This window comes from Monopterus albus, unplaced genomic scaffold (genome assembly GCF_001952655.1).
Source record: "Monopterus albus unplaced genomic scaffold, M_albus_1.0 scaffold79.1, whole genome shotgun sequence".
In the NCBI taxonomy this organism is placed as follows: Eukaryota; Metazoa; Chordata; class Actinopteri; order Synbranchiformes; family Synbranchidae; genus Monopterus; species Monopterus albus.
In genome coordinates this window covers 326,704-351,992 of record NW_018127959.1, presented here as the reverse complement: position 1 = coordinate 351,992, position 25,289 = coordinate 326,704, and the positions used below count along the sequence as shown (strand labels likewise).

The 25,289-nt window shown below is 43.4% G+C and overlaps 2 protein-coding genes across 2 annotated transcripts; one reads left to right on the top strand and one right to left on the bottom strand.

Moving 5' to 3' along the window:
- Nucleotides 1-221: 221 nt before the first annotated feature.
- wdr75 (WD repeat domain 75) lies at nt 222-14,440 on the top strand. Its single transcript, XM_020606544.1, has 21 exons — nt 222-409; nt 1,029-1,158; nt 1,230-1,295; nt 1,378-1,477; nt 2,579-2,703; nt 3,083-3,153; nt 3,448-3,564; nt 3,758-3,846; nt 4,163-4,321; nt 4,643-4,702; nt 5,090-5,205; nt 5,306-5,481; nt 5,784-5,941; nt 6,540-6,720; nt 8,769-8,863; nt 8,943-9,038; nt 9,542-9,711; nt 9,958-10,017; nt 10,451-10,597; nt 10,853-10,944; nt 12,323-14,440. The coding sequence occupies exons 1-21, from the start codon at nt 324-326 to the stop codon at nt 12,546-12,548; spliced, it is 2,520 nt and encodes an 839-aa protein (XP_020462200.1). The 5' UTR covers nt 222-323; the 3' UTR covers nt 12,549-14,440.
- A 2,321-nt stretch (nt 14,441-16,761) lies between these two features.
- Nucleotides 16,762-24,775, bottom strand: slc40a1 (solute carrier family 40 member 1). Its single transcript, XM_020606632.1, has 8 exons — nt 24,117-24,775; nt 23,921-23,988; nt 23,498-23,657; nt 23,060-23,175; nt 21,255-21,381; nt 20,648-20,887; nt 19,850-20,488; nt 16,762-19,412 (listed from the first exon to the last, which is right to left on the bottom strand). The coding sequence occupies exons 1-8, from the start codon at nt 24,148-24,150 to the stop codon at nt 19,096-19,098; spliced, it is 1,701 nt and encodes a 566-aa protein (XP_020462288.1). The 5' UTR covers nt 24,151-24,775; the 3' UTR covers nt 16,762-19,095.
- Nucleotides 24,776-25,289: the final 514 nt, after the last annotated feature.

Below are 25,289 nucleotides of genomic sequence, written 5' to 3'. Positions count from 1 at the left end.
CACCACTATATGTGATTGTAGCTACGACTTCATTACATGCAGCACACATCTTAAACAAAACTCTTAACAAAACTTCTATCATGTGACCCACGCAAAACTACAAGAACACAAAAATCTGATGGTGAAGAAAAGCAGTAATTTACAAAGAAGACAACAACAAAAGTATCTAACTGGAAATGTGATTCGGGAAAGAGATGGATAGATGCTCCACTCCAGTGCAGCAGGCGGCAGTAAAACACTTCCACTGTCAAACGGCAACCGGCCAATAAATACTAACGAAGAAGAAGTGCCGGCTCCCAGAGGTTAAAGTTGACTTTAAAAACATGGTTGAACACAGCGATATCCGCGTGGTTCACCGAGGTGGCAGTAAATTAAATTTCAGGGAACCTCTCATAACCAGTGATTCAAGGTTAGTGTGTTCTTTCAGTCCGATAATGTTCAGCATTAGGACGAAGAAATTCTCGCAGGTGTTCAGGTTTTTCTTGGCCTGAGGTGCTAGCATTTAGCAGTGCAGTAGCATGCTAGCTGTTGATATTTCTGCTGCTGTATCCTTAGCTTGTGTTACATTTGCGACAGTGAGATTTATATGTATCAGTAACTTGAAACACATGATCTACCAACAAAAACACAACGGTCTTTGGTCCGTAAACTACACCGATCAGGCATAACATTATGACCACCTGTACATCTGTACGCACTTCAGTCCAACACTTCTACCTTAACTGTTGTGTTGTGTTGTGTGTTGTGAAGCTCAAAATGTTTCAGTTTTTGGTGAGGTTAGGTGTTCCTAATATTCTGACTCATGTATGTCAAGGGGCAGGACAAAAATATAGAGACACCTCTGAATGTAATGTAGTCCAGTAAAACACCACCTTTAACTCTGACCTCAGTAAAGAACATATAATCTATAGGATCATGACAACATCAGTGTTACACTGAAGTGCATACAGATGTACAGGTGGTCATAATGTTATGCCTGATCGGTGTATATTTGTGTAACCAAGTGATGGTGGTTTATGTTGCTGCAGGTTTCTGCTATGTGCCTCAGGACAGTGTGTGAAGGTATTCAGCACCTCCACAGAAGAGTGTATCCATGACCTGCGGGGACACACTGACCTGGTGACAGGTGTGCTGCCCAAACCCTCCAACCACCTGCAGGTAGCCTCATCTCACTACGCATCTTCACTTTGCACTTCTTCTCCTGTGCTAATGTTTCTGTTTGGTCGCAGGTCTACTCTTGCTCAGCAGATGGCACTGTCAGACTCTGGGACTACACAGATGGCATCCTTATTAAGGTACAGCATGATTACCTTGATTTATTTTATTTTTTTTCTCTGATGTCTTGTTGCCACATGTGAGCTGTGTGATCTCTTCCAGACTTATGTCATTGGTTACCCAATTTACTCCATGTACGTATCTGCCAACCATGAAGGAGTCATCTTTATCGTTACCCCCATGCAAAGTGACAAAAGATCTGGTAGGTGTCACATTCATTCTAATCATAGCCGTTGCTTGAGTTGGATAAATTAACTGTCTCACCATCCATCAGACACCCTGTGTGCTTTGACAGAAAAACCTTAGCAATTAGTGACATGCACTTCAATGAGCTACAAGACGAGTGTAGTCGGTTTTCATGCTGAAATGGCACCGAACTGCAGAACCAAGCTAACTTAAATGCTGGTTGTCTGTCTATTCACACAGCCTGGTATACAAATGAGAAGCACTGCTTTTGTTGGTTTTAGTTTTAAATGGCAGAAATCTTCAACGAGCTGGTTAGAGTGAAAACTACTGTAGCTCATTGATTTCAGCCCCTTCATTCTAGTGCCTCCAGGTCAGCTCAGGCTGTGCACTGGTGTATCTGCTGTATTGCTGTCTGCCACATTGTCTTTTGTTTTACTCCCACTAGGAGTCGCCAGATATAAAATGATCAAATCATCCTCCTAGGAGCTTTAACATGTGTGAAGTGGACACTGGGTAAAGGGGCTTTCAGATAGAACGCGGTGGGCACTGCGCTGTCGAACCTGTTCATTTCTATGTGTTGTGCGGTGAACATACCTGTGCCGCGCCACGCCGAGCTGAGCGCAGCACAAGGTCACACATGCTGTCCCTGCGCTAAAGTTAAAGAAGCTCAACTTGGGTGCAGCGCTCTGTGACGACACCTTGACACGCCCAATTGCAGAGAACCTGACAGACCACAAAGGAAATGAAGGAGAAGCTGATTTTGGCAGACCCACACCCTCTTCTTCTTTGCTGCAGTTCGTCTCCTCCTCCTCATCAGTACAACTAAAGCCAGAGCTTTGCGCTGACATGTTGACAGATACATCGTGCATCCAAGTGTACTGCTCGAAAAACTAGTTAATGTCAGCTAACCACCTCCTGGAAAGCTTTTTGGTCACCTGGCAACTGGCGGCCAACAAATGTGTCATTTGTGTGTGCGCGCCCTCCACCCCCGTGGCAAGCGCAGCACATACCGCGTTCTATCTGAAAGCCCTTTAAGGCGTTACTGGTTAAGAGTGTGTAACAGGCTGATGTTTGACTCTGTGTGTGTGTGTGTGTGTGTACCCACGTGTGCATGCAGAGTTGTTCCAGCTGGTTGCGGTGGATCTCCCGCAGAGTGCCGATCAGCTGGTGGAGGCCCGAGAGCTTTCAGCTGTGCTTAGTGATGTCAGCTCCAACCCAGCGGCCTCTGCCTTTGGTAGAGGGGTATGTACATCACCACACCTGTCATGTTGAACTGCTACATTCCCAAAAGTGATGTTCCCCACTTTGTTAGCTTGTTGACGTATCAGAGGAATGTTGGTTTGAAAGCTGCTTGGTGTTACTAGACTTGATAGCGATGCCAAATGAAAATGATTTTCTTGGCCTTTTTGCTAAATATAGCTTCAATTCATATTGTGTCGATTTTTATAATGCCCATTAAAATCCAAGGGGAGCATAGATTGGAAAACTAGAACATGAAATTTACATACTTGTTCTTTTTTTCTGCTTTCTAAAGCTTCCAAATCAAATCAAATTGTCACCAGCAGGTTTCAAAACAGTCCTGCATATGTGTGATACTAACCAAGTGCTATCATCCTCACAGGGGGAATATATCGTTTCAGCTAAACCTTTGCAACTTGAGGTCTACTTCTTCAAGAAGCACAAGTCATACAGGTGAGCCAGGGCGTCAGTTACTGGTGTGGAGATGAAAGTAAATAAAAGATGATCACCTCATGGTTTCAAAAGTAAAACCACAAATTGTACTTATCTCAAGATTAAACTGCAAAAAATAAACAAAATGTTTTTATTTTGTGCCATTTCTAGTTCATTAGACACAAAATGGTGCTGAGACCTAGAGTGAAGTTGTCATGTGTGGCAAAAGTTATGAATCATAAATCGCATAATGTTCACAAGTGTAGATTTATCAAACAATGTGGAATCAATCTCTGTCCTTGTGCCGGTTGCTAGGTTTCCTCTCAAAGCAGACAACAAGAAAGGAGGGAAGAACACGTTCACTTGTGTCGCCTGCCACCCAAAAGATGACTGCGTAGCCACCGGGCATGAAGATGGCAAGATTCGCTTGTGGTGAGAGCAGCACGCAGTCACACCTAGATGTTTAAATAACGAGTCTGAACATCTGCTGCTCAGTCATTTTTGCATATGTTTTTGCATATGTCGCTGTGTTGATAGCACTAAATAGCACATTTCTTTTCTTTTGTGCATGAATGCAGCTCCTCAGATGAAAGTCAGACTTTACTACTGCGCTTTATGTTTTCAGGAGAAACTTCAACCACAAGAAGGAGTACACATACTCCACCCTGCACTGGCACCACAATGCAGTCAGCTCACTGTGTTTCACCCCAGAAGGTACACGCCAGTCGTTGCTTCATCATTTATTCAGTTTCTTTCCTAATATGTGAGGCAATAAAGTGGAATCAAACCTGAGTTTCCCTCACTTTGCTAAATATCTATCAGTCCTTTAGAAGGACGTCTGTTTAAAAGGTCAAATGCCAACACAACAGAATAATGTATGTATGTATTTGTTTATTTACTTTTTGCTTTAACAAAAAGGCATCAGTGCCTCTGCCTCTTTATGTACTTTTGTAGCTGTCCTTGGTAGGCTAGTGGTTAATTGTACTTTTGTAGCCGTCCCTGGTAGGCTAGTGGTTAAGTGTTTTACCAGGCACCAACCTGCTGAGCGGGGGTGTGGAGTCCGTGCTCGTCCAGTGGCGATACAAACAAGAGAGCCAGCGGGACTTCCTGCCCCGTCTGGGTGCTGCCATCACGCACATCACCGTCTCACCTGATGGAGCGCTGTTTTGTACCTCACACAGTGACAACAGTGAGGAGCTTTTACATAAATTACTCACTTGGGTGACATGCAATGAATAGTTCTAGTAATAGTGGAGCTAACTGTCTATAAGTATAACACACAGTATGAGCCTGGTTGGAGTCAGCATCTAGTGGCCGCTTGTGGAACTGCAGCTGATGGGTTTTGTTTTAACTCCTGCATTTTGTCCCTAAGAGCTCACATCTGTCTGTGACTGAGAGAACAGGGAAAGCAAACACAAATGGAAGCAGTGACTACAGCTGTGGAATGTGCATGTAGACTTTAGTTTTCAGTATCAAGGGAAGGCTGACTTCTGTCTGTTCTTTGTTCTAGAGATCACAATAATCCAAAGCTGTGTAAAAGTGTCAGCTGTCATTCAGGGCCTGGTCAAAGGTGAGTATAGACTATAGGTGGTAACAACACATGCACCCGGTCATAAACGTGCTGTATGGGCTCATAAATAACACAAATGTCTACCAGTCTTGCTTCTAAGAAAGACCTTGACAGTTATAGAAGAAGCTTTTAATCTACAATATATAGACTTACAATTAGTGTTTTAATATCGGATTGTCTTAGTGGAAAATAATGTACCTTCTGTAGTTCCCTCATTCTGAATGAGGAGGCAGAAGTAAAAGGAAAACCACTGCAGATTTCTGAACTGTTCTGCCTCTGTCTGTTTCATGTGACATATACATAAAAAACAAACGAGGTTTGAACCTGCCTGGTTACTGTGCATGTGAACAAAGAAACAGACTGTCGGTTTTTTGTGTTCTGGTGCAGGAGAGAGTGTCAGGACAGACTTTATGGTAGACCCACGCAGCAAAGCCATGGTGCTGAATGGCAAACCAGGCCACCTCCAGTTTTACTCGCTCCAGAGAGACAAACTTCTGTACAATGTAAGCACTCTGCCTTATAAGATGGACTAAACCTAATCCAGGCAAACCAGACAAGGCCTTAATGGCTATATTCTGAGGTTCTCTCCTGTGTTTCCCACAGCTGGACATCGTGCAGCAGGAGTACATTCATGAGTTGGGCCTGCAGCAGTTCGAGGTGGTCAAGGCGGCCTTCAGCGCCTCTGGGAACTGGCTAGCAACAGTGGAAGAAAGAAAACAGAAAGATGCTGAGTTGGAGCTTCATTTGAAACTGTGGGCATTTGAGCAACAGACACAGAGGTACATATGTCTCAATTATTAGTTTATTAGGTACACCTCGCTGAAACTAACAGTCTAATCTGACAGTAAATCCGTCTGCGTGAAGGTGAACACGTTCAGCTTGTGTTCAAACTGTTTCAGAGAGCTGTTGATTCAGCTGTATTGGATTGTTTGTACTGCTGTTGAACTGTATTTACTAAAGGGCTGTTGTGTTAGACTGCATTAATAAGGTGCCAACTGGTTTCCATATGCCGGTGTTTGTCAGGCTTAGTCCAGTACAGTAGTTCAGTAATAGTGTAACATGTTTACTGAATGACTTGCAGTTTTGTGCTGAACACAACCATCTCAGCCCCCCACGAGTCCTGGATTACAGCCTTGTGCTTTGGCCTTGCCGCTGACAGCCAGACCACCGTGCTGGTATCCACCAGCAAGGACGGCCACTTCAAAGCCTGGCAGCTGGATGCACGAGCCCACACAGATGGTAAGCCCTCCAGCTCCGTTCCTGACAGCTGGTGAGCTGATGGACTGTGATTAATGTTTAACTTGCCGTCTTTCTCTGTTGCTGTAGACGCTGACTTTTGTGATGTTTGTGATCCTTACAAGTTAATGCTGTCTAAAGACCATGCATAGCCCTGTGTAAGGTGTCTTCATTCATAGGATTTGAGTATTTAACCTGTAACTGTCCTCAACATTAGAGGTTCAACCTTTAAAGCCTAATATTGGTCAAACAGAACAGTAACAGTTTTACTATCTGTATGGTTGACAAAGAAATTGTATCTCTGTCATTTCCCATTGATCCCAATAAAAAGACAGCATCAGGCCAGTGTAGAGGTTGTTGCACATCCTTTTAAACAGCTGTATACCTGACCTGAACTCCACAGTGTAATGCCTGTCCTACTGTCCTTGTCATGGAGTGTTTTTGACCATTTGAGTCTGAAAGACACCGGTGACCTTGCTGGTGCTCTGCTACACCCTTTGGGTTTCTAAACACATTCACTGAGTTTTAGTTTTGGCCAAATTGGGTTGTATTTGTCATGAAGTTTGTGACCCTCTGTTCTTCCTCTTGAACGGGCCGACAGATGAAGGTCCTGCCTGGTCGTGTGATTTTGTCGGAGCCTACCACGGGCTGGTGCCTGAGCGCTGCTGTTTCTCGGCCGATGGTTCTCTGTTGGCCATCAGCTTTCAGGAGGTGGTGACTGTGTGGACCCCGGCCTCCTGGGAGCTCCTGACAACTCTGTCCCAGCCACCAGGGGCTATAAGGTCAGAGGATATACACCTACACACATACCCACACGCTCAGCGTGGCTGGATGTTGAACTCCAGCGCTGAAAATAATCACTGAATGCTTGGTCAGATTCTTTACACGGCCTTTAGTCGGCTATATTTCTATACAGATGAAGTTTGATCCTCTACAGAAAATGGTAAAACATTTAGCCAGTGTGGTGTCAGAGCATTATTTTGGTAGAAATGAGGTGTTGGCATCTAAAGTGTTTGACAAACATTTTAGGGAGACTGCTCAGCTATAACACACACATAATGAGAAAAACACATGAAACACATGCAAAACCAACAGAATTTGCCACAGTGACCAAGCAGCTAGTGCTGCAGTAATGACTGGATGGAGGGACACCACGGCCTCGCATTCAGCTAAACGTACACGGTCCTCTTGAAAGCAACACGAACATATTCAACTGCAAGTAGCATCTGTGGTAATTCATGTGAAGTTATTGGACCTTTTTATAAATGTCAGCGCGCTGCCCGCATTTTCCTAGTTTGCAGATGATTGCAGTTTGTAAAGCGGTTTCTTTGAGGAACTGGTAACGTCAGATGACGGAGACAGAACATGACTGAATGTCATTCCAAACTGTAGCAGCATGCGGGTTGTTGACTAAGACTTTAAAGTGATAATAGTTGGTGTCCTTTTGCACAGCTTTCACCTTATTGTTTAGTTTTTTGGTTAACTAAAAATGTAAAATAGTCATGGTTCTTGTTTTCAGGGCTGACTTTTTATTTAGTGCCAGTCTCGTCTTCATCAGAGAAGAGGAGCCGCCAGTAAAAATGTTTTGTCAAAGAGGTTGGGTGGTCACAGTGAACCTTCGTAAGCGCTGAGGGAAAGGTGTTTAATTTGGCGTTGGATATGGTTGTGGAGGTCAAGAGCTGCTGTTCCTGTACTTTCAGACGTGCTCCACCGTAGACACATCATTTCTTTTACCTCCTGAAAGTGGAGACTCAGTGACCCGTGTTTGGAGCAAAAAGACAAGTAACATGTAACGGTGTATAGTTAAAGCACAGCACACACAAACACCGCTCAGCTGTTTACTAAACAGCTGGAGGACGTCTTCGAACCGTTAAATGACCTTTCCACAGCAGAGATCGGATGCATCCGCCTGAGCCAAAGAAGTGCCGCCTGTCGGTCTGCTGAGCACGGGGGAGTTTCGCAATGTTGCTTGGCAGCTGTCCCATTGCTGAGGATGGGGCCTCAGGTCAACGAGGACAAAAAAATAACTGATGCTAGTTTCTGTACCACTTTTTGTGGAAGAAGCTCAAAACCCTGAGTCAGCCTTTAGTATGTTTGAAAGAAAAACACAGATGACTTGCAATTCATCATAAAATGAAGGAGCCAATAAAAAACCAACTTCTTTTAATAGCGTCCCAGTTTTTTAATGGCATAGCAGCACTAGAGAAGGTCTCTTGGTAAATAACAGTAAGTGGCAGCTATTTATTTGTTGTCCCTCATATGAGATTGTAAGCTGAACTAATAAAACATAAGTGACAGGCAGCCTTGTCTTGAAAACTCAGTCATGGTCAGACAGGCTCCTGCAGGGAGCAGACGTTTCCTGTGTAAACTGGGCACTGAAAGGGAATTAGTGAGTAATAAGGTTTTATAATTGAACACAGCGGAGACTGGGAGATGTTAATGGCCAACTGTTTAGACAGCTGCCCTGTGGATGTGTAGAGCTGGTGTAATAGCTTCACCTCCGACCTGACCAGCTCCACACTCCTAATGTGTAGCTTCAGACAGGAAACGGATACAACTGGAAAACAAACCTTTTTTCATGGGAATGTCACAGACCTACTTGACATGATACGCTGAGCGGGTTGATTTATCTGCCAGACACTCGTTCTGTGGTGGCTGTTCATTCCCTACTTGCATGTTCCCATTTGAATCCCCTACAGCAGGAAGCTCTTCAGGAGCTAATCCTGTGGGGTATGTGTGGTGGGGTGAGCCGGGTGGTTTGGGGAGGTGCACTCAGGGTCTTCTACAGCCACAGAAAAACTAATGGGGCATTTTTTTCCCCCTCCATCAGAGACCTTTGTTTTGGACAACTAAGCTGTTCCAAGTATCTGCTGGGAACCACTGCTGGAAACCTGCTCTGCTGCTGGAACCTCCTCACCTGCTCCTGTAAGACCACCTTTGTACTTCACATACAGTACTGATTTATCAGCTGCGGTGTGTATGATCATATGTTTCTCTCTGGCAGTGGAGTGGAGCACCTCGATGGACGTCAGCCTGCTGCTGGCGGACCCCCTCTCTGAGAACATGGCCGCCTTCTGCTGTCAGGCAGGATGCACCGACTGTAAGCATCAGACACGGTGCCCAAATCAGAGTTTCCACATTGGAACCACATGGAAAACATTTATTTGCAAATCAGATTAAAGCAGTGCCACAGAACAAGTTCATGATGCTTGAGTGCAACATAAATCTGACCTGACTGAAGCAACAGCGTCACAGGTCGTTCTAAAGATCAGATTTGTATCCTTATTACAGTTTCTAAATGATGTTTGTTGCTGTTTCCCCTAATAGCCTGCAGTCTAATACATTTACAACAACAATGAATAGAAAACACCTATAGATAGTATGATAGGTGAAGAGGTTATTATGAATAAACAAGTTCTAGATGTAGAAACAATGTGGACCGTTGGTTTGTCAGTAAAATAAACAAAGTCCTGTGGAATAATGTTAGTTCTTCATACCAGTGTTTGATTCTCACATTACATTGAAGCTGTCAGCTACGTTGTTTCATCTGAATGTAGAAACACTTCCCTGTTAATGTTGTTTTTGCTTCTGTTCCTCTTCCAGTGTTTGTCTTTAAGCCCAGCGAGCCTCGGCCGGCCTTTTCCCATAAAGCCGTGTGTTCAGGGAGGGTGACGCGTGCTGTCTTTGCCCCGAGGGAGAAGATGTTGGAGAGCTGTGAGGAAGGCTGCCAGTGGCTCAACCACTCCCAGCTCTACTTCCTCACTCAGTACATGGTAAAGCCACCTTCGGATACACACCTGGGAAAAGGTGTAACGTTAGACTGACAATAAAGAACGGAACACAAAGCAGGCCGGTTTCCATTTTCACACGGGCTGTACCTGTGGGCCGATTACACTGTTGTTAAATTTTAATAACCGTGTACCAGTGGGGAAAACGTGACATCGCCACAAACCAACTGTGGCACATTCTGTGTACTGTTGTTGTGTTCGTGCTGTTGATTGGTGTGGCCTCTCCTGCAGGACCTCATGACGTTCAGCACCAAGGCGGAGGAGGACAGACTAATGGCTTCCAGCAAACAGGTACAGTTCACCTGTGCACCAATCACAGCTCAGCGGTAGGGGGTTTGCAGCGTTCTTTGGCTGCGACTCAGTGTTGCACAGTGAGCATGACACAGCACTTTTCTGAGCTGTGACGACACTGGAGTTCTTGTGACAGCCAACTAATAAAATACAATCCAGGAGCAGGACTGGTGTCCGTGTCCAGCGTTCGCTTTCTGTGCTTCATTCTGACATGAACACTGGGAGTTAGTCATGGCGAAAAACCAGTCCGCTGTGCATGGTTAACATTTGATGAACTGGTAACAAGGCAGATGTGGATTCATGGGGTCAGTTTTGTTGAATTTGGGCAGAGCCAACACATAGTGTACCTCCTCTGTCCCACCTCTTAAAACTGTTGACCTATTTTCATCTTTATTAATGTGAGACGTGTCCCGTTTCCCTCCCAACCCCCCAGCTTGTGATTGATGACAGCGTTGCCATGACACCATTCTACCTGTTGCTGGGGAAACACCGGCAACAGCAGCAGGAGAATGAAGACGCACTGAGCAGCCTGTCTGCTGAGAGGACAGCTCTGCCAAAGGGCTCCGCTGCCATTAGGGAGGTTAGTATGTCAGCCCAAGTCAGGTATATGACATGAGGCTGTCTGACTGACAAACCAAGTCAGGTATATAACATGCATATATGACATGAGGCTGTCTGACTGACAGCTAAAAACTAAATTGTACATCTGTGTGTATGAGTGAGGAGTTTGTGTTTGTGCATCTCAAATTTGTGACCTGGACTTTTAAGATTTAAATCTTAGAGAGGAAGACATCTGTAGTTGTTTGATGGGTCTTCATCCTTGTCTTTCTAACAGCTGCTGCAGACCCCAGCCCACGTCCTGCCCTCCACCTCGTTGCTCTGCTCCATGTTTGTACAGTCTCTACTCATTTCCGTCACAGACTCCAGGTCAGTAAGGCTGTCAAGTGACTTTTGAATTATTGTCCAGCTATTTGGTAATCCCACAGGTCTGTGAAGAGACGTATCTGAATACTTTATCAAATCTATCTATATTACTATATCTAGGTGGCCTATTTCTATTACAGCCTTTTGTGTGCTATGTATTGCATTCACATGACGTATACTTCCACCGTCTCCCGCATTTTCTATGAACAGAAAAGGTTAGAAGAAGCTAGTAATGGGGAGATGTAGAAAGGGAAATTAGGCTCTAAGATGAAAAGTACTGGGGATAGTTAGCTCTCGCAGGTAACGATTTTGAGGTAACTTGCAAGATGAGCTGAAAAATGTTAAACTTCAGACAATGGGAACTGAAGCAGTTGAGTTTCATATGAAATCAGAAAAAGTATGGCAGGAGCTGTCGTCGGCTGCCATGACGTGGTCAGCTCCTGCTGGATCAGAGACTACAGGTACGCTCATATAGAAATAATAAAGCCCGATACCAGTCCTCCAATAAATCCATTGTTACCAACATTATAAGATCCAGTTGTTACAGCTATGTGAGAGGTGGGAGTTGGATTGCACTGTGTTAACGCAGGTTTCTGAGAAACAAGCCACAGCCTCAGAAGTGATCACAAAATGAAATTCACATCTCTAGTTTGAACAAAAACGGAGTAGTGTAACAGTCACGAGGAAGGATGGATTAACTTTTGTTAGGTGGACCTACAGCGATGACGAAGGTCAATGTTGATAGAAATGTATTTGTGGTTACACTTGTTTGTTGACCTGTTGCCAAAACCGTTCTAAATGGCTGCTACACCCGGTGATTTTACTCTAAATGAGCTTTGGCTTCAAAGCACACACAACACATGATCCTATGTATTATTTGTACATGGCCTATATGATCATGTGACATTTGTTCTTCTTATTTAAACTATATTTGTACATGGCCTATATGATCATGTGATATTTGTTCTTCTTATTTAAATGAAACAGTTACACATGCTACACCTGTGTTCATGTGTGTTTGTCCTGCTGTGGAAATGTTTTCGCCTCTGTTTAGGTCTTTAAAGTCTTTAAATTAGATTTTAAAAGTGTGCAGCAACCCAATAAAAGCCAGGTAAATACTGACCGTGTACAGCCACGGTGGGTAACTGTTCCCTTTTTAATGTTTGCTTGGGGGAAAATGTTAACGCCTCATTAACTTCATGATGGTCTGATAATACCAGTGTGAGATAACCTGTCGCGGTCGGGGTCCAGGCCATTCATGTGTCAGCAACTTAAGTGCACATGGGAAAATATGCACTTTTTTTCCCCTTCCTCTTGTTTATCTCTGAAAATATGCTGACTCATGCTAACTTTTCATTTCCGTGTGTGTTTGTGGCCTCAGGGAGGAAAAAGAACATGCAGAGAATGAACCGGAGAGCGAGAAAGAGGAAGAAGATTCAGAGGAGGAAATGGAGTCCAGCACCTTGAGGCCGAAGCAGGCGTCAGCGGGATGCCAGGCCACAGCGTGTGCAGCCCCCCCTCTGACAAAAGCCCAGGTTAGGGAGCTGAGGAGGGTGAAGAAACTTGACCACAGCTGGATCGCAGGCCTCCTGGATTCTGGAGTATGACCATGACCAAAGAGAGACACTCACACAGATGGTTTTCACCACATGGAGTTGTTTTTTCTTGTTTTACATCATTAAATTAGAATCTCTATGTTCGTACACAACCCAAATATTTCACTGCATAAGGATGTGTCCCGTTGGCAGCAGTCACTGCCTTTAATCACAGGAGCAGACTGCGGTGCAGGGATTGTGTGTGAACAGCAGTTTTCTGGCCATAAACTCTGGACTGGATTCTGACTCGGCCAACCCTGAATATTAACATTGACTTTTCAGCCGTTCCTGTGTCGCTTTGTTTGTAGTTGCTGTTTTGTTGGACGATAAATCTCTGCTCAGGTCACAGTTGTCTTAGAAGCAGCTGGTTTTCCTCCAGGATTTCGATGCAGGTCTGTTTGACCAAGTGTGCAACATGAAATCTGTAGTTTGTGACATTACATCACTTCCCCATTCTCTTTTCACATGATAAACTAATCAAAACAAACACCATTCTGCTGATCCACGCACAAGCACACAGGAGCTCTGTAGGACTTCTACATTTATCTGCAGTCTTCCTCATCATCTTTGTGAAACGGGAGCAGAGAAGCATCTGTGCAGTTCTTGGCATGATGGTGCTGGTGTACAGTCTAGTGTGTACACCTGGTGGTTAAATGGCAGTGCAGGTTTAATTCATGGTTATTGTGACAATATAGTAAACCTTTTTTAAAATAAACAAGTACATCTAATTGGAAATCACTGGTCTTCAAAGCATATTGCATCAAATACACCTGGATCTTCCAGATCAAGGATTATCCAAGTGCCTTGATTTACACACCTTGGATCATTTCACTTGATACAAAACAATTACTTTGGAATAGAAAAGAGATTAAATGCTTATGGTATTAGTTTTTTTTCTTGTCTTTGTCAAAAAAAACCCACCATTAACAAGCTTAAAAGAAACACACCAAGTACAGAGTGAACAGTTTGCTTGATGCGTCCACGTGCACGTGTAATTGCTTTTTTTTTTCTACTTTACTGAAAATGAATAAGAAACCGTGTTGGCCTTTAAGTGGCCGGTTGGTGAAGGTTGTTAGTGAACTGTTACGCACTTAGCCAGCCTGTTGCTTTTAAAAAACAAAATGCGTAGCGATGACATAGTTTCAGTTAATTAACAGTTTGCCTGGGTCAGATCTGATTTTACAGTTGCTGGTTGTTTTCTTTGAAATAGTGTATTTTCCTACGGTGACCGGGGCCTTTCAATGGCACATTGTTGGTGCTGTCAAGTTCTGGGCTGACTTGTAACAAGTCCCAAAGCCCTGAGTAAGCTGTGTAAGAAGAAGAAAGTTGAGTTCCCAGGCTTGGATAAGATGGCACACTTCCCTCTGTGTTTTTCAGTTCCTTTCTGTCAGGAGCTCAGAGAGCTCCCACCGCCACCGACAGAGCTGTCATACCTTTTTCTGCATTAGTCAGACATCAAGGCTGTACAGTACAGGAGTTTGGGTGAAGGAAAAGGGTCACCTATATATTTTTATCAAATCCTACACTTTATCTGTCTCTTTTACTGACTAGGTATGAACTGGGATAGAAACAGATTGAGAAACTATGAAACAAAATCCAGCCTCATCTAGGTGGTGATGAGCTTTACCTTCTCTGTAAGTAGGACCAAAATAACCATGGATCAGTTTTACAGTCGCCTTTACTTTTACATTCTTCCTCCGAGTGTAACATGGAGAAGCAGCAACAAACAATATTTGTAGAAATGTAAATGTAAAAGGCATAAAAAAGGATGTTTTTCCAATTAAAGCATGAACAAATAAAAGTGGGCTGCATTTAAAAATCAACTCACTTAAATGTGGAGTAATAATCCTAATGCAGATTTGTACACCTTGGCCTTTTATTACTGTTGTTTTAAAAGTAATAAAGCTCTGTAAGACATAAAATTAAAGAAGTTAAACTGTGAGATATTTCTTTAAGCCATGTTTGACGGTGTGCCAGAATATCTGACGAGTACCTAAAGACTCAAAAATGTGCAACTGTATTCATTTAGGGTTGTGTGTGATCAGCACTGCACTGATATCTGGTGTTATGTAAACCTCCAAAAGTGGTACTAGCTCCTAATATGGCCTGTGTTTCATTAAGTGCATATCAATGATAAGATGTAGAATTGTGTGGATGCTGAGTCAGCAGCCAAATCTTTATTATTCCAATTTATTCCGTCTGGTTTTCGGCACTTAACTCCAGCATACTTTCAGTTAGAAAAACCAAATATCAAAATTTTTTATAACCTGTATACGTTTTAAAATATTCCTTTTTCAACAAATTTTTCCCGTTCAAATGAATGGGACAAAGACAGATGTGCAGACAAAGAGAGAGTTTGCTAAACAAACACAGATGTTGTGTGTGTGCCATGGTGAATCCAAACCAGTTCGACCCGGTGTCTTCTTGTCGTTTTTCCAACTTTCTTTAAATAAATAAACTTTTCTCTGAACCACATAAACTGGACATTCACTTCCTCAATGCAGCCGAGCTGCTACAAACAAACCTCTTGTGTGTATTTCGGCTCACACACCTGTAGCAGGAGAAAGCAAACGATAATGAGTTAAATAACCATTAATACAAACCGTTTTTCTTAAATAAAAGCTCTGGACCTTACCAAACACTCCGAGCTCCATTTTTCTGCAGCACAACAAGTTGAATACAATTTCTAAACGCCTTCCCTCAGTTTGGTTTTGCCTCTGAATATTGTTTGCTAACTTCCTGGCACCAAACCAAGGTATCTGAATCAAAACCAAGGTATCTGAATCAAAATCCGATGCTGGGACTGAGATTACAGCGACTCACAGAGACTTACTGGATGCTGATGGATTCAGCAAACAACTGCACCTGTTGCTCTCACAGTTCAAAAAGGCTTGTGGCAAGTGTGATTTTATGGGTTTTATTTAATCCAGTCATGAATCTACACAGTCTAGATCAAGGAATGGATTTTCAAGCTCAGCCTGATTCAGATGTCCTCTCTGCTGAGTTTCTGGTTCAGAATCTAAAGCTGTGGGCTGCTGGGAGGAGATGGTGTCCACATTGTCTGACCACAAACAGGCTGCTGTTCACCGCTCTGTCAGACTCTAGTCAGTTATTTGTTTCAGTCATTCTTTTTCATTAAAAATGGATTTGAAGCTGCAACATTAGCTGTTTCCATCTTGGCCAGTTGTGTTGAAAATAGATTTTAGAGGCAAAGTTGTAGGTTTATTCTAAACAAAACCAGCCCATGTTAATTGTGTGGATGCTGAGTCAGAGTCCACTATAAGACGAAGCCTTTCGGTTTCCTGTATTGTGCAAAACCAGGTCACTTTTTGTCTTTTCAGCAGCCTTGCAAGTCAAAATCATCCAGCTCAGCTTAACATTAGTCAGACCCCCTGAAAAAAAGGGGATTCTGGGGAGTAAAAGCAAAGTCTTCTGTTGTATTTCACCTCACACAGCACCAGCCAAGCCCAAAATCTGTATAGTCATGATACACACTTAGAGCTGTAATTCTTAGCCGGAACCCGACCCGACCGTCAGACACCCGACGGGTACCCGATGGGTTGGGCTTAATTTCTATCATTTTTACTCAGGCCGGGCTCGGGCTCGGGCTTGGGCTCGCGCCTTAAATGAGTGGTCACGTGATGCGTTTCAATTAGCAAACTTGTATGTTACAATTATGTTAACATAGTTGAGTATATCATTCTATGTGTTCATTGAATTCTTGGCTAGTACTTATTGTGTTAGCCAACTGGGGTACTGTTTAACATCAAGGGAGACTGGGTCATTAAAACACAGAATTTTAGGTTAATAGCTTTGGCAAAGAGGGTCCACAGTTGTTTTATTACCACCACCTGGCTGATGGGACGGGGGAGCTAGAGTTTATTGGGGAGTAGGAACAGAGATTAGATCTAAAAGCCAGGAAGAGGAGTCACTTCAAAAGACAGGGCCATATACAGCCACACACAGGCAAGATAGTTTAAGTAGCCAAATGGAAAGCCATGTTTTATAGTGTGTAGTTAGTTAGTTGGAAACAAAGAGGTGAGTGTAGGAATTTAGACAGAGACATGACTGTACAGACGGGATTGTAAAGGTTTTCTTTATTTACTAGACCTCATGCAATACAAGCAGTACCAATGGAGTGTGGTTATTACATAAAAATGAAATGGAATCTTATGATTTAATGTTCTTTCTATTGCAATATATATATATATATATAGTCAGATTAACGCAGTATAATTCAGATGTATTCAAATAAAATGAAGAAAATGCAGGAACTGCTTTATACACAAATTCAAAAAATCATTAGGAATCCTTAATTTGACACAAAATATTGGTTACACTAGGTAAAAAAAAGTTTTCAGACAAACAGCATGACACAGTTTACACAATGAATTTTTTTCATTTTCTAATTGTATAGTTACGTACAGTTTAACAGACTGACTAATGATATTTACATTAAAAAAATATAGCGTTTACAGCCAGGTGTGATATTCCTGAATCAGCAGACTTGAGTATGAGGTTACAGTAAATGTGGGTGGAAAACAAAAATGCACCAAAAAGCTCCATTCCCAGTGAGTGTGCAGGTCATGGCACACCTGCAGACATCCTGGTTCACCACTTCTTCTGCCAGGCCGCATAGGAATGCAAAGCTAAAAAGTGGTTGTCTGTACTCCTACATCTGGTGTGGCCACCTCTGTTTCCAACCCAAATAGCACCCTGCCCCCCACTGTTACCCAAACCTTGGCTACGCTCACTAGCTTTTTCATGGGCAGGGTGCGGCTAGTAGCCATGTGTGTTTAACAAGTCAAGGCAAGTTGACAATAAAGAAATTAATGAAGGTGGAAAGGAATCAGTTACAGCTTCATTAGTTATAGCTACCAATATTTGTTGCTCAGAATCTAGAAAAGCAAAGCTATTTTCCCAGTGTCTGTGATTTCAAACTGTTTTTGGAGACACTAACAAAGACAATGCTTAATCTGTTAAATCACTTCATAGGAAAGGCAGCACACAAAAGCTACTATTAAATACATTTTCTACACTAGTACTATAAAGCTAAAGATATCAACACAAGACATCAGACAAAACTTTGACATGAGTAAAATGCTTCCTCCACTGTTGAAGCTTGAAAAGAAAAGCCCTGACTGAGTTCAGGTCCAGAGTTTGTCGGCAGCCTGGAGCTGTAGACCGAGAGCAGATAAGGGGTGCTGACTAAGCTCTCTGGCAGTTCTCGAGGAAACAGGGCTATCTGAGGTATATACTGTGTGTGTGTGTGTGTGTTTTCATTTTTTGCACTTTTTCACATGAACATTTGGTTTTGCAATATGTGCCTTTTTGAGAGTGAGACTATAAGTGATTGAACTAAGTATGTGCAAGGGGGTGCTGGGGGTGTTGGGACTTCAGCCTTGTGCAAAAAATATTGATCATATGTCTGATCATTCGTTGGGTGTAATGACAGATGTCAAACACTTAAAGTGCCCATGTAACAACAATCATGACTGAGAAACCACTGCAGAGCTCAAACATAAAAGTTCAAAGATTCAAAATGAAACTACCGATGTTAAGCTACCAGAAAAACACTATCTGCGTAGAATCTCAGAGTGGGTTAGAAATATTCTGATATACTCTTGCACAAAGCATTAGAGAACATACACAACTACTGTCACCTGATATAGAAATTTGTTGCGATAAGTCGTTTCCCTCACTTCCTCTTATCCCACAAATGGACTTTGACTTTGGTAATTGAGATAACTATTGAGAAAAGGTGCATAGGACTTGTTTCTTATGGAACAATCATGAGTATTCAACACAATGCTGATAATACAATAACTATAAAAACCGCCGTCCACATTTCCTGAATAAATATGGTTAATTGCATACGTAACCCTTAACCGACAGCCATGTATTAAAGAGACTACATCCCAGTTTTGTGTTTGGTCAAAGGACAAGTATCCACCCCTTCTGGAGGAAGACATCCACAAACTGACACAACCAAGACTAGGCTACCAGAGAACGGCTAACAGACACGGCTATAGGATCAGTGAAGCGCCAAAAAACGGGATGTTCTGTATTTGAGACAGTTGCCCTCCCAGTTCAAGCCTTGGTGTCTGCTTCCATGCAACACGGCTCTCATTTTGTGCTGTTAGCAGAGGTACCTTCACAGCTTGACCCAGGCTGATTTTCCTGTAGCTTGTCCCCTGATTTTATTAACAAGAGCGTCACAAGCCCAGAAGTGATGGCTCCTTGCCTGACATTGTATGTATTTGTTAAGAAACCGGGACCCGTCAACGAAAGGCTCAGGATCTCACATGAAACCCTACCTTATCTAAAGTTTACTATGCATTTGCTTTCCCTGACTAGAAGCTTTCTACCCACCTCCTTCTAATGATTAATACTTTACTAATAGCTATACAAAGCAAGTTAAGTTAGCTTTCTGTAGTTATTGCTAGCTTTAGCATTCTGTGAGCTACAAGCTATGATGTTAGTTAGATAAAAAAAAAAGATGCAGGGATAGGGTAAGGCTTGAGAAATATGTACCCAGGACAGAGTCTCTTTAATGGGGTTAGACGATGGCAGGAAGTGAGGGGCTGTCTACTGTCTCCACCTTCTGCTCTGGTGAGCAGCAGAGGAAGAGACGGCTTCCCAGGCTCTTAAAGGCAAAACAGAAGTACATGACATGGCCCATTGCTACGAAGGAGACAGAGATGATGACCAACAGGCCAAAGGCCTCTGGGTTTGGAGCCAGAATCACCATGATGAAGTGCAGCAGGTCTAAGAGGTAATTCATGGAGTTCTGGACGCCATTGATCACACCTCGCTCCGACTCGATCACATTCTCTTGGATGAGCTGGGTGACTGACAGGTCAAAAGACCACAGGCCTGTAAGACAGAGGTCAACAGTCAGTCCTGATGTTTGTTTTTGTTTTTTTTTACAGCCACATTAAAACAATTTTAGAACTCAGCAGTACTTTTAGTAGCAATTACAAGGCTCGTATACAGTAATTGGTATCAAAGGTTGCAAATACTGCTCTAGTGTCTGTGGCAATTTTACAGAGATCCAGTGAGAAATTCCGGTGTCAATCTGTCTGACTCATTTTAGGAAGTCATAAATTGGAAAACAGCCTTTTAAAATTTTATGAAAGGAAGTTAACATGCCAGCAAAGCATGGACACTGTAAAAACTATACACTCTAATTTCCTTCAAATAAAATGAACAAACCTCAGCTTAAACTATACATTGTTTTCTTCAGTGGCGGTCAAGGATAATTTGCACTTTGGTGTGTCTTCTCTGTTCCAGATCTGCTTCACTTTACTCACCAACTCTAGCAGCAATGACTCCAGCAAACAGCAGGCTAACAGACATGTAGGACTGCAGAGGTGGCAGCTCTTCGGTCGGTGCAGCAGTGGTGGCATTTCCACCGGTGTGGACGGTGGTGAGGCTGTACTCGGCCTCGGGCAGGGTCTTCCCTCCGATCAAGTGTTCGTACAGGTCCTGGAAGGGTGAGACGCTGAGGTCGAAGGGGCTCCCGGGAGCAAAGACGGACGCGACACACAGCGTGAGGCAGGACAGCTGAGCCGTGCCTGCGATAAAGCCTGTACGGATCAGGCCACACTTCTTGCGAATCCAAGTGAAGGCGACAGTGCCACAGATGCCTGACACAGCCGAGGCTCCCATCAGCAGGCTGAGCACCGAGCCGTTGAGGCCCTGCGTGTAGGCATAGCCTGTGGTGATGCAGTCGAAGCCCAGCACCGTCATGTAGAGGAAAGCCAGGGACATGCCAGCAAAGAAGATGTTCTGATTGTAGTAGGCCACCCAGCCGGCTCTGAGAGTGCGCAAGAGTTCTGTCACCTGGTAGCAACAGCCGTGCTGCTTGGGAGAGTCGGGCTTCGCCACCACTGAGGCTTCATTCATCAGTGGCTGAGAAAACTCCTCAGGACTCTGGTCACGCTCCACGTCTACAAAAAGCAGAGGGTTATATTCAGCACAGAACACTGACCAGGCCAAGAACTCCTCAGTTAACTAAGCTGCTGCCTATTACCAAAATCAAACACAATTATAACCTTCTACCAGGATTTTTGCTTGAGGTCATGTAACCACAAGGTTGTTGTAGCTACCTTTGGAGGGGCTGAGCTGTTTGAGCTCCTGTTCCTTTTGCCCGGCTTTCACAGCCAACGCTGGTGTCGACTTGTAGACCTTCAACAGCAGTGCGTACTCCAGACACATGGAGCACAGGTTCCAGCCAGAGATGAAGCCACAGCCAATGAAATGAGAACCAAAGGCCATTATCTGGCCCACCAGCATGGGGGCCAGAATGTTGGTCAGCTGGTCGATGATCCGCACTGTGGCATTCATGTCTGTTTGATACGAGAGTGAAAGGAGACATAGGTCAGTATCAAGTGGCAGATCTGATAAGAAATGTGTTCAAACAGCGGCCCATTATCATATTTATGGTAGGTTTTATGCACACATATAATTGTAGTAGAGTAACAGCTTTAGCATGGCAGATTGACAGTGGCTACATTCATACATAAGTACTGAGAGTGTTTACCACCATGTGACCCAGTCTTTCAAATAGCTTATAACACTCAGGGGGAAACTGAGGGTAAGAGATAGTGACTCAGCATTCAAGGTTCAAAGTATACCCCACAGAACAGATCTTGATAACAGGTCACATGAGGCCTCCAGTCGATGCTAAGCCAGCAACGGGCAAGAAACACGGACCTGCCAACTTGCTGCTGTCCTGGCCTGCCACAACCACAACCCAGTCCCGCTGGATGGTGATGGATGTAGCCGTGCTGGCCAGGTTGGCGATGTTGGCGATGGTGATGACCAGAATGTAGCAAGTGGTCTGAAAAACAAAAGGAAAGAATTTTATTTTGACATTTTTAATGGTTATTTCTGTCATTATCTAGTTTAGATCATCAAAGGCCCAGGTGGTAATATATATTTTCTTACGACAAGACCACGTCAATGATCTGGCTATGAAGTATTTTGTATCAGAAGTCTGACATATCCTATTCCTCTGTGCCAAAGAGCTCCATTGTTGTAAAAAACGATTTAAAACACATTAATCACACACACACTGTAGATTACTTCAACTCCGTCACTGCCAAATTCTCACTAGAGCTGTGGTGCCCAACCTTTTTGGCTTGTGACCCTTCGATATATCTACTGTGTGACCCTTTGTCAGAGTATGGTGACATTCACTGTAAGCGGTCCAAACCAAAAGTGTTTTTCTCTTTCTTTTAAGGATTCTTAGAGGCTGCAGAGGTGAAACTGTCCATGTTTATAAGAAAAAGGTAAAGATTTAAGAAGAGTCTGAAAACTATTACTGAACAAAAATAAAGAGCTTTTCTTTCTTTTTTCTTTAACCATCTTGGGGCCCCTTAGGTTTGTCTTCCCATGGTGGGGACCACTGAACTACCACAAATGTGTATTAATCCACAGCTGAAAATAGCCTCCAACAAATGCACTTTTTACTCCAAATTCAGTAACATTTTCAAAATATAAAAGTGAATATTTGTGACTGATAAACAGGGAAGACAGACTAACATGCTGTTGGCTTTGGTCTTGTCATGGGGTTTGTTGATGTTAAGGAAAACATAAAATAACACCAGTCTTATTATTTAGATGACACCAAGACATACCGGGTTTGCTGTATTACACATTATATTGCCAATATTTAGTGAAATTCAACAACAACAAGCACCTTTATTGGCTGAAACCTAATCCCGTCATGCTTTGTAAACAAATATTTTGTGTAGAGAAAAGTACATTCTGTGTATGAAATGGCTCACTGCCATAACACACAGGCTCGTTTCTGATGCTGTGTGTGTACGTTTTAACATCTGACATCTGGTCAGAATAGCAAAAATTCTTCAGCGGACCAGACCACATTTCTCCCTGTCAATCATGTGATCGGCCTTGAAGAACTTGCTGACTACACAGCCTTCACCACGATCTCCTGTTTCACTAAGCTCTCTCCACCCCCACACACACTGACACTCTCATGCACGACCAAAGTCACCTCCATAGCTCAACAAGTGCAACCAAGCTCCTTGGAAAACTCGGACACGAACTTCGCTCCTTGCAGAAGATTCTGCAGACGTGTATGTAATTACCTCAAGCTTTGTTTACTGATGACTGCAGATTACATATTCAAAATCACAAATGAATCATTGTAACTATAAGAACAATATGCTGGATATCATGAAATCAGAGGACAAGTTGTTTGATTTGTGAAGGAAATAATATTCTGCTGAAAACATGAACTCGCTCCTAACCTACTATGTCAAGTTAAGTTAGTGGAACAGCCAGAGGTGATCTGGGAGTGAGCTGCATTCATGACACTCATCTGTTAAAGCTGCTTCAGTGGTCATAAATCACACTGACATTGCAGTCCATATCAGTAACAGTCAGCACGTTTCATTCCCGGGGTCAGAGTGCTGCACTTGAGGGTAAAAATGCTTTAGGTGAAAGGCATCTGATCATACTGGAACAGAGACGGCACAGAGGGGGGAACTTACCAGAATCCATCCATTGTAGAGCTCCACAAGCTGCTCTCTGAATTGGAAAACAGCCATCAGGAGGAGCCCACACAAGATGACGCAACTGTTCTGGATGACCAGCGAAGTCCGGGCCACTGTGGAAACACCACGACCGGCATTAGGGACAGAAATCTGATCAAAGACAACAGATTTCTGTCTGATAGCCTAGCTCATTAGAATGTTTCCACAAGACGGTTGGATACACCCCCACCCCTTCCAATTTACTGTAATGGTGCCAAATTCCTCCGAATAAACCTTCATACCAGGAGCATTTAACTGTCAAAGTGAGAACTGCATGTGAGTGCATGTGTGGCCATTGCATGCAACACTTTGGAAGGAAAATCTATTTTCAAGATTTTCAGCATTTTATTCATGACAAACCTGTGCTATATGACAATCCTCTGTGTGCTGTCCTACCTTTCAGTCTGGGGTTTCTGTCCACCCAGTCCCCGATGATGGCCCCCAGCACCAGCACAGAGCCGGCCACCACCAGCCCGTACACAGCGGTGAGCAGCAGGCTGTTCCCATAGAGCTCTACCAGGAAAACAGCCACAGCAAAGTTCCACATGCGGTCACCCTGGAAAATCAAATTGTAAGGGTTAATATTTCAAGAGGTGCATGTCAGGGCGTGTAGTTAGTTTGGTTTAAGAGCTGCATAATTGATGAGAGCCCTCTGAGTGGCCTCTGAGAGCCATTGGACCTGGGAGCTGCAGCCTGTGCACTGTAATGACAGTTATATAGGCTCCTATTGAACGCATTCATGTTCTATTAGATCTAGAGATGCATCTGTCATCGTGATCAACATGCACAATAACAATACTGATTCATTGGTTCACTTACCCATGTAGACATAGCATGGCCCATGTAAATAAGGAACTTGGCCGAGGTGAAGAATTCTCGGACTGATTCTGTAAAGCAGATATTTATCTGTCAGGATGAATTCATGACATTACACAGCTGGCCGGTCATACAAGCCTTTGTTTTGTCCATTGATGTGGGAAACATTTGGTCATTTGATGCAATGAAAATAACCCACCACAGCAGGTCTTCTTAGGTCCAGCGTTGTCCATTTTAAAGCTATCCAAACGGCAGTTTTTATAAATGTAGCTCAGACACAGCCTGCGTTATCTCCTCTTTTGTGTAGCGCAAAGCAGGTCGACCCCGGCGGACACAAAAGAGACAAAAGGACACGACGTTTCTCCCCTTTTCCCCTTTCCAAACTTAGCTATCACTGTAGCTGAAGTTGGAAAGAAATGACTGTATACAGTAAAAGGTAGCTTAGTCGCACAAAGACGAAGCCAGGAGCTGGACCGAGAGCAGCTCCGACGCGCACTTCGCTGCTGTCTCCCGGTCTGTGTTGTCCTCCTGCGCTGATATATCCCCGAGTCACGTGACCTGCTGCTATTTCCATTATGTCAAAAACAAATGTCCCTCCTACACCGCTACAATGGCCACAGGACTGCTGAATATTTAAATAAACATTGGGGTACGTGTTTACCTGCAAACCACGGTCACGTGGCTTTAACATAGAAAATGAACAGTCAGATGCTGCGGGTGCACAGGTGTCACCTGTGTGTTTACTTACTGCATTGCTCAGTCCACAGTGTAAATATACCACATCACTAGTGCTGGATTGTGCAGACAGTGGCTCTGTCAAAGCGTAGCCTGCAGTAGAAGTGTTAACCGGAGTTAAAGGCCTATTATTACTATGTATTATGTCATTTTAATATGATTACTGATGCATTAATAGATACCTTTTGTACTGCCATTCATTAAACTATGCCCAATGTTGTTGGAAAGTGAAGAGATTGATTAAGAATAGTAAATCAGTTTCACCTTATATGGAGACATGGTGTATATGTTTTCACGCTTGCATCTTTGCCAAATGAACATCATTTGAGACGCTGATGACTTTTCTGCACTTTCATATAAAATACAGTGGTGGGAAGAAGAATATGAACCCTTTGGAATGTATCTCTGAATTAAATGGTCAGAAAATGTGATCTGACCTCCATCTATGTCACAAGTATACACAAACACGGTATGCTTTAGCTAATGACAAACAAACAGTTACAATCTCCTTTGTCTTTACTGAACATACCAGTAACATATTCAGTGCTAGTAGAAAACCTAAAACCGGTCAAACCTCCTTTAGCAACGGTAATGTCAAACGAGCACTCCCTGTAGCTGTGGATCAGACCAGCACAAT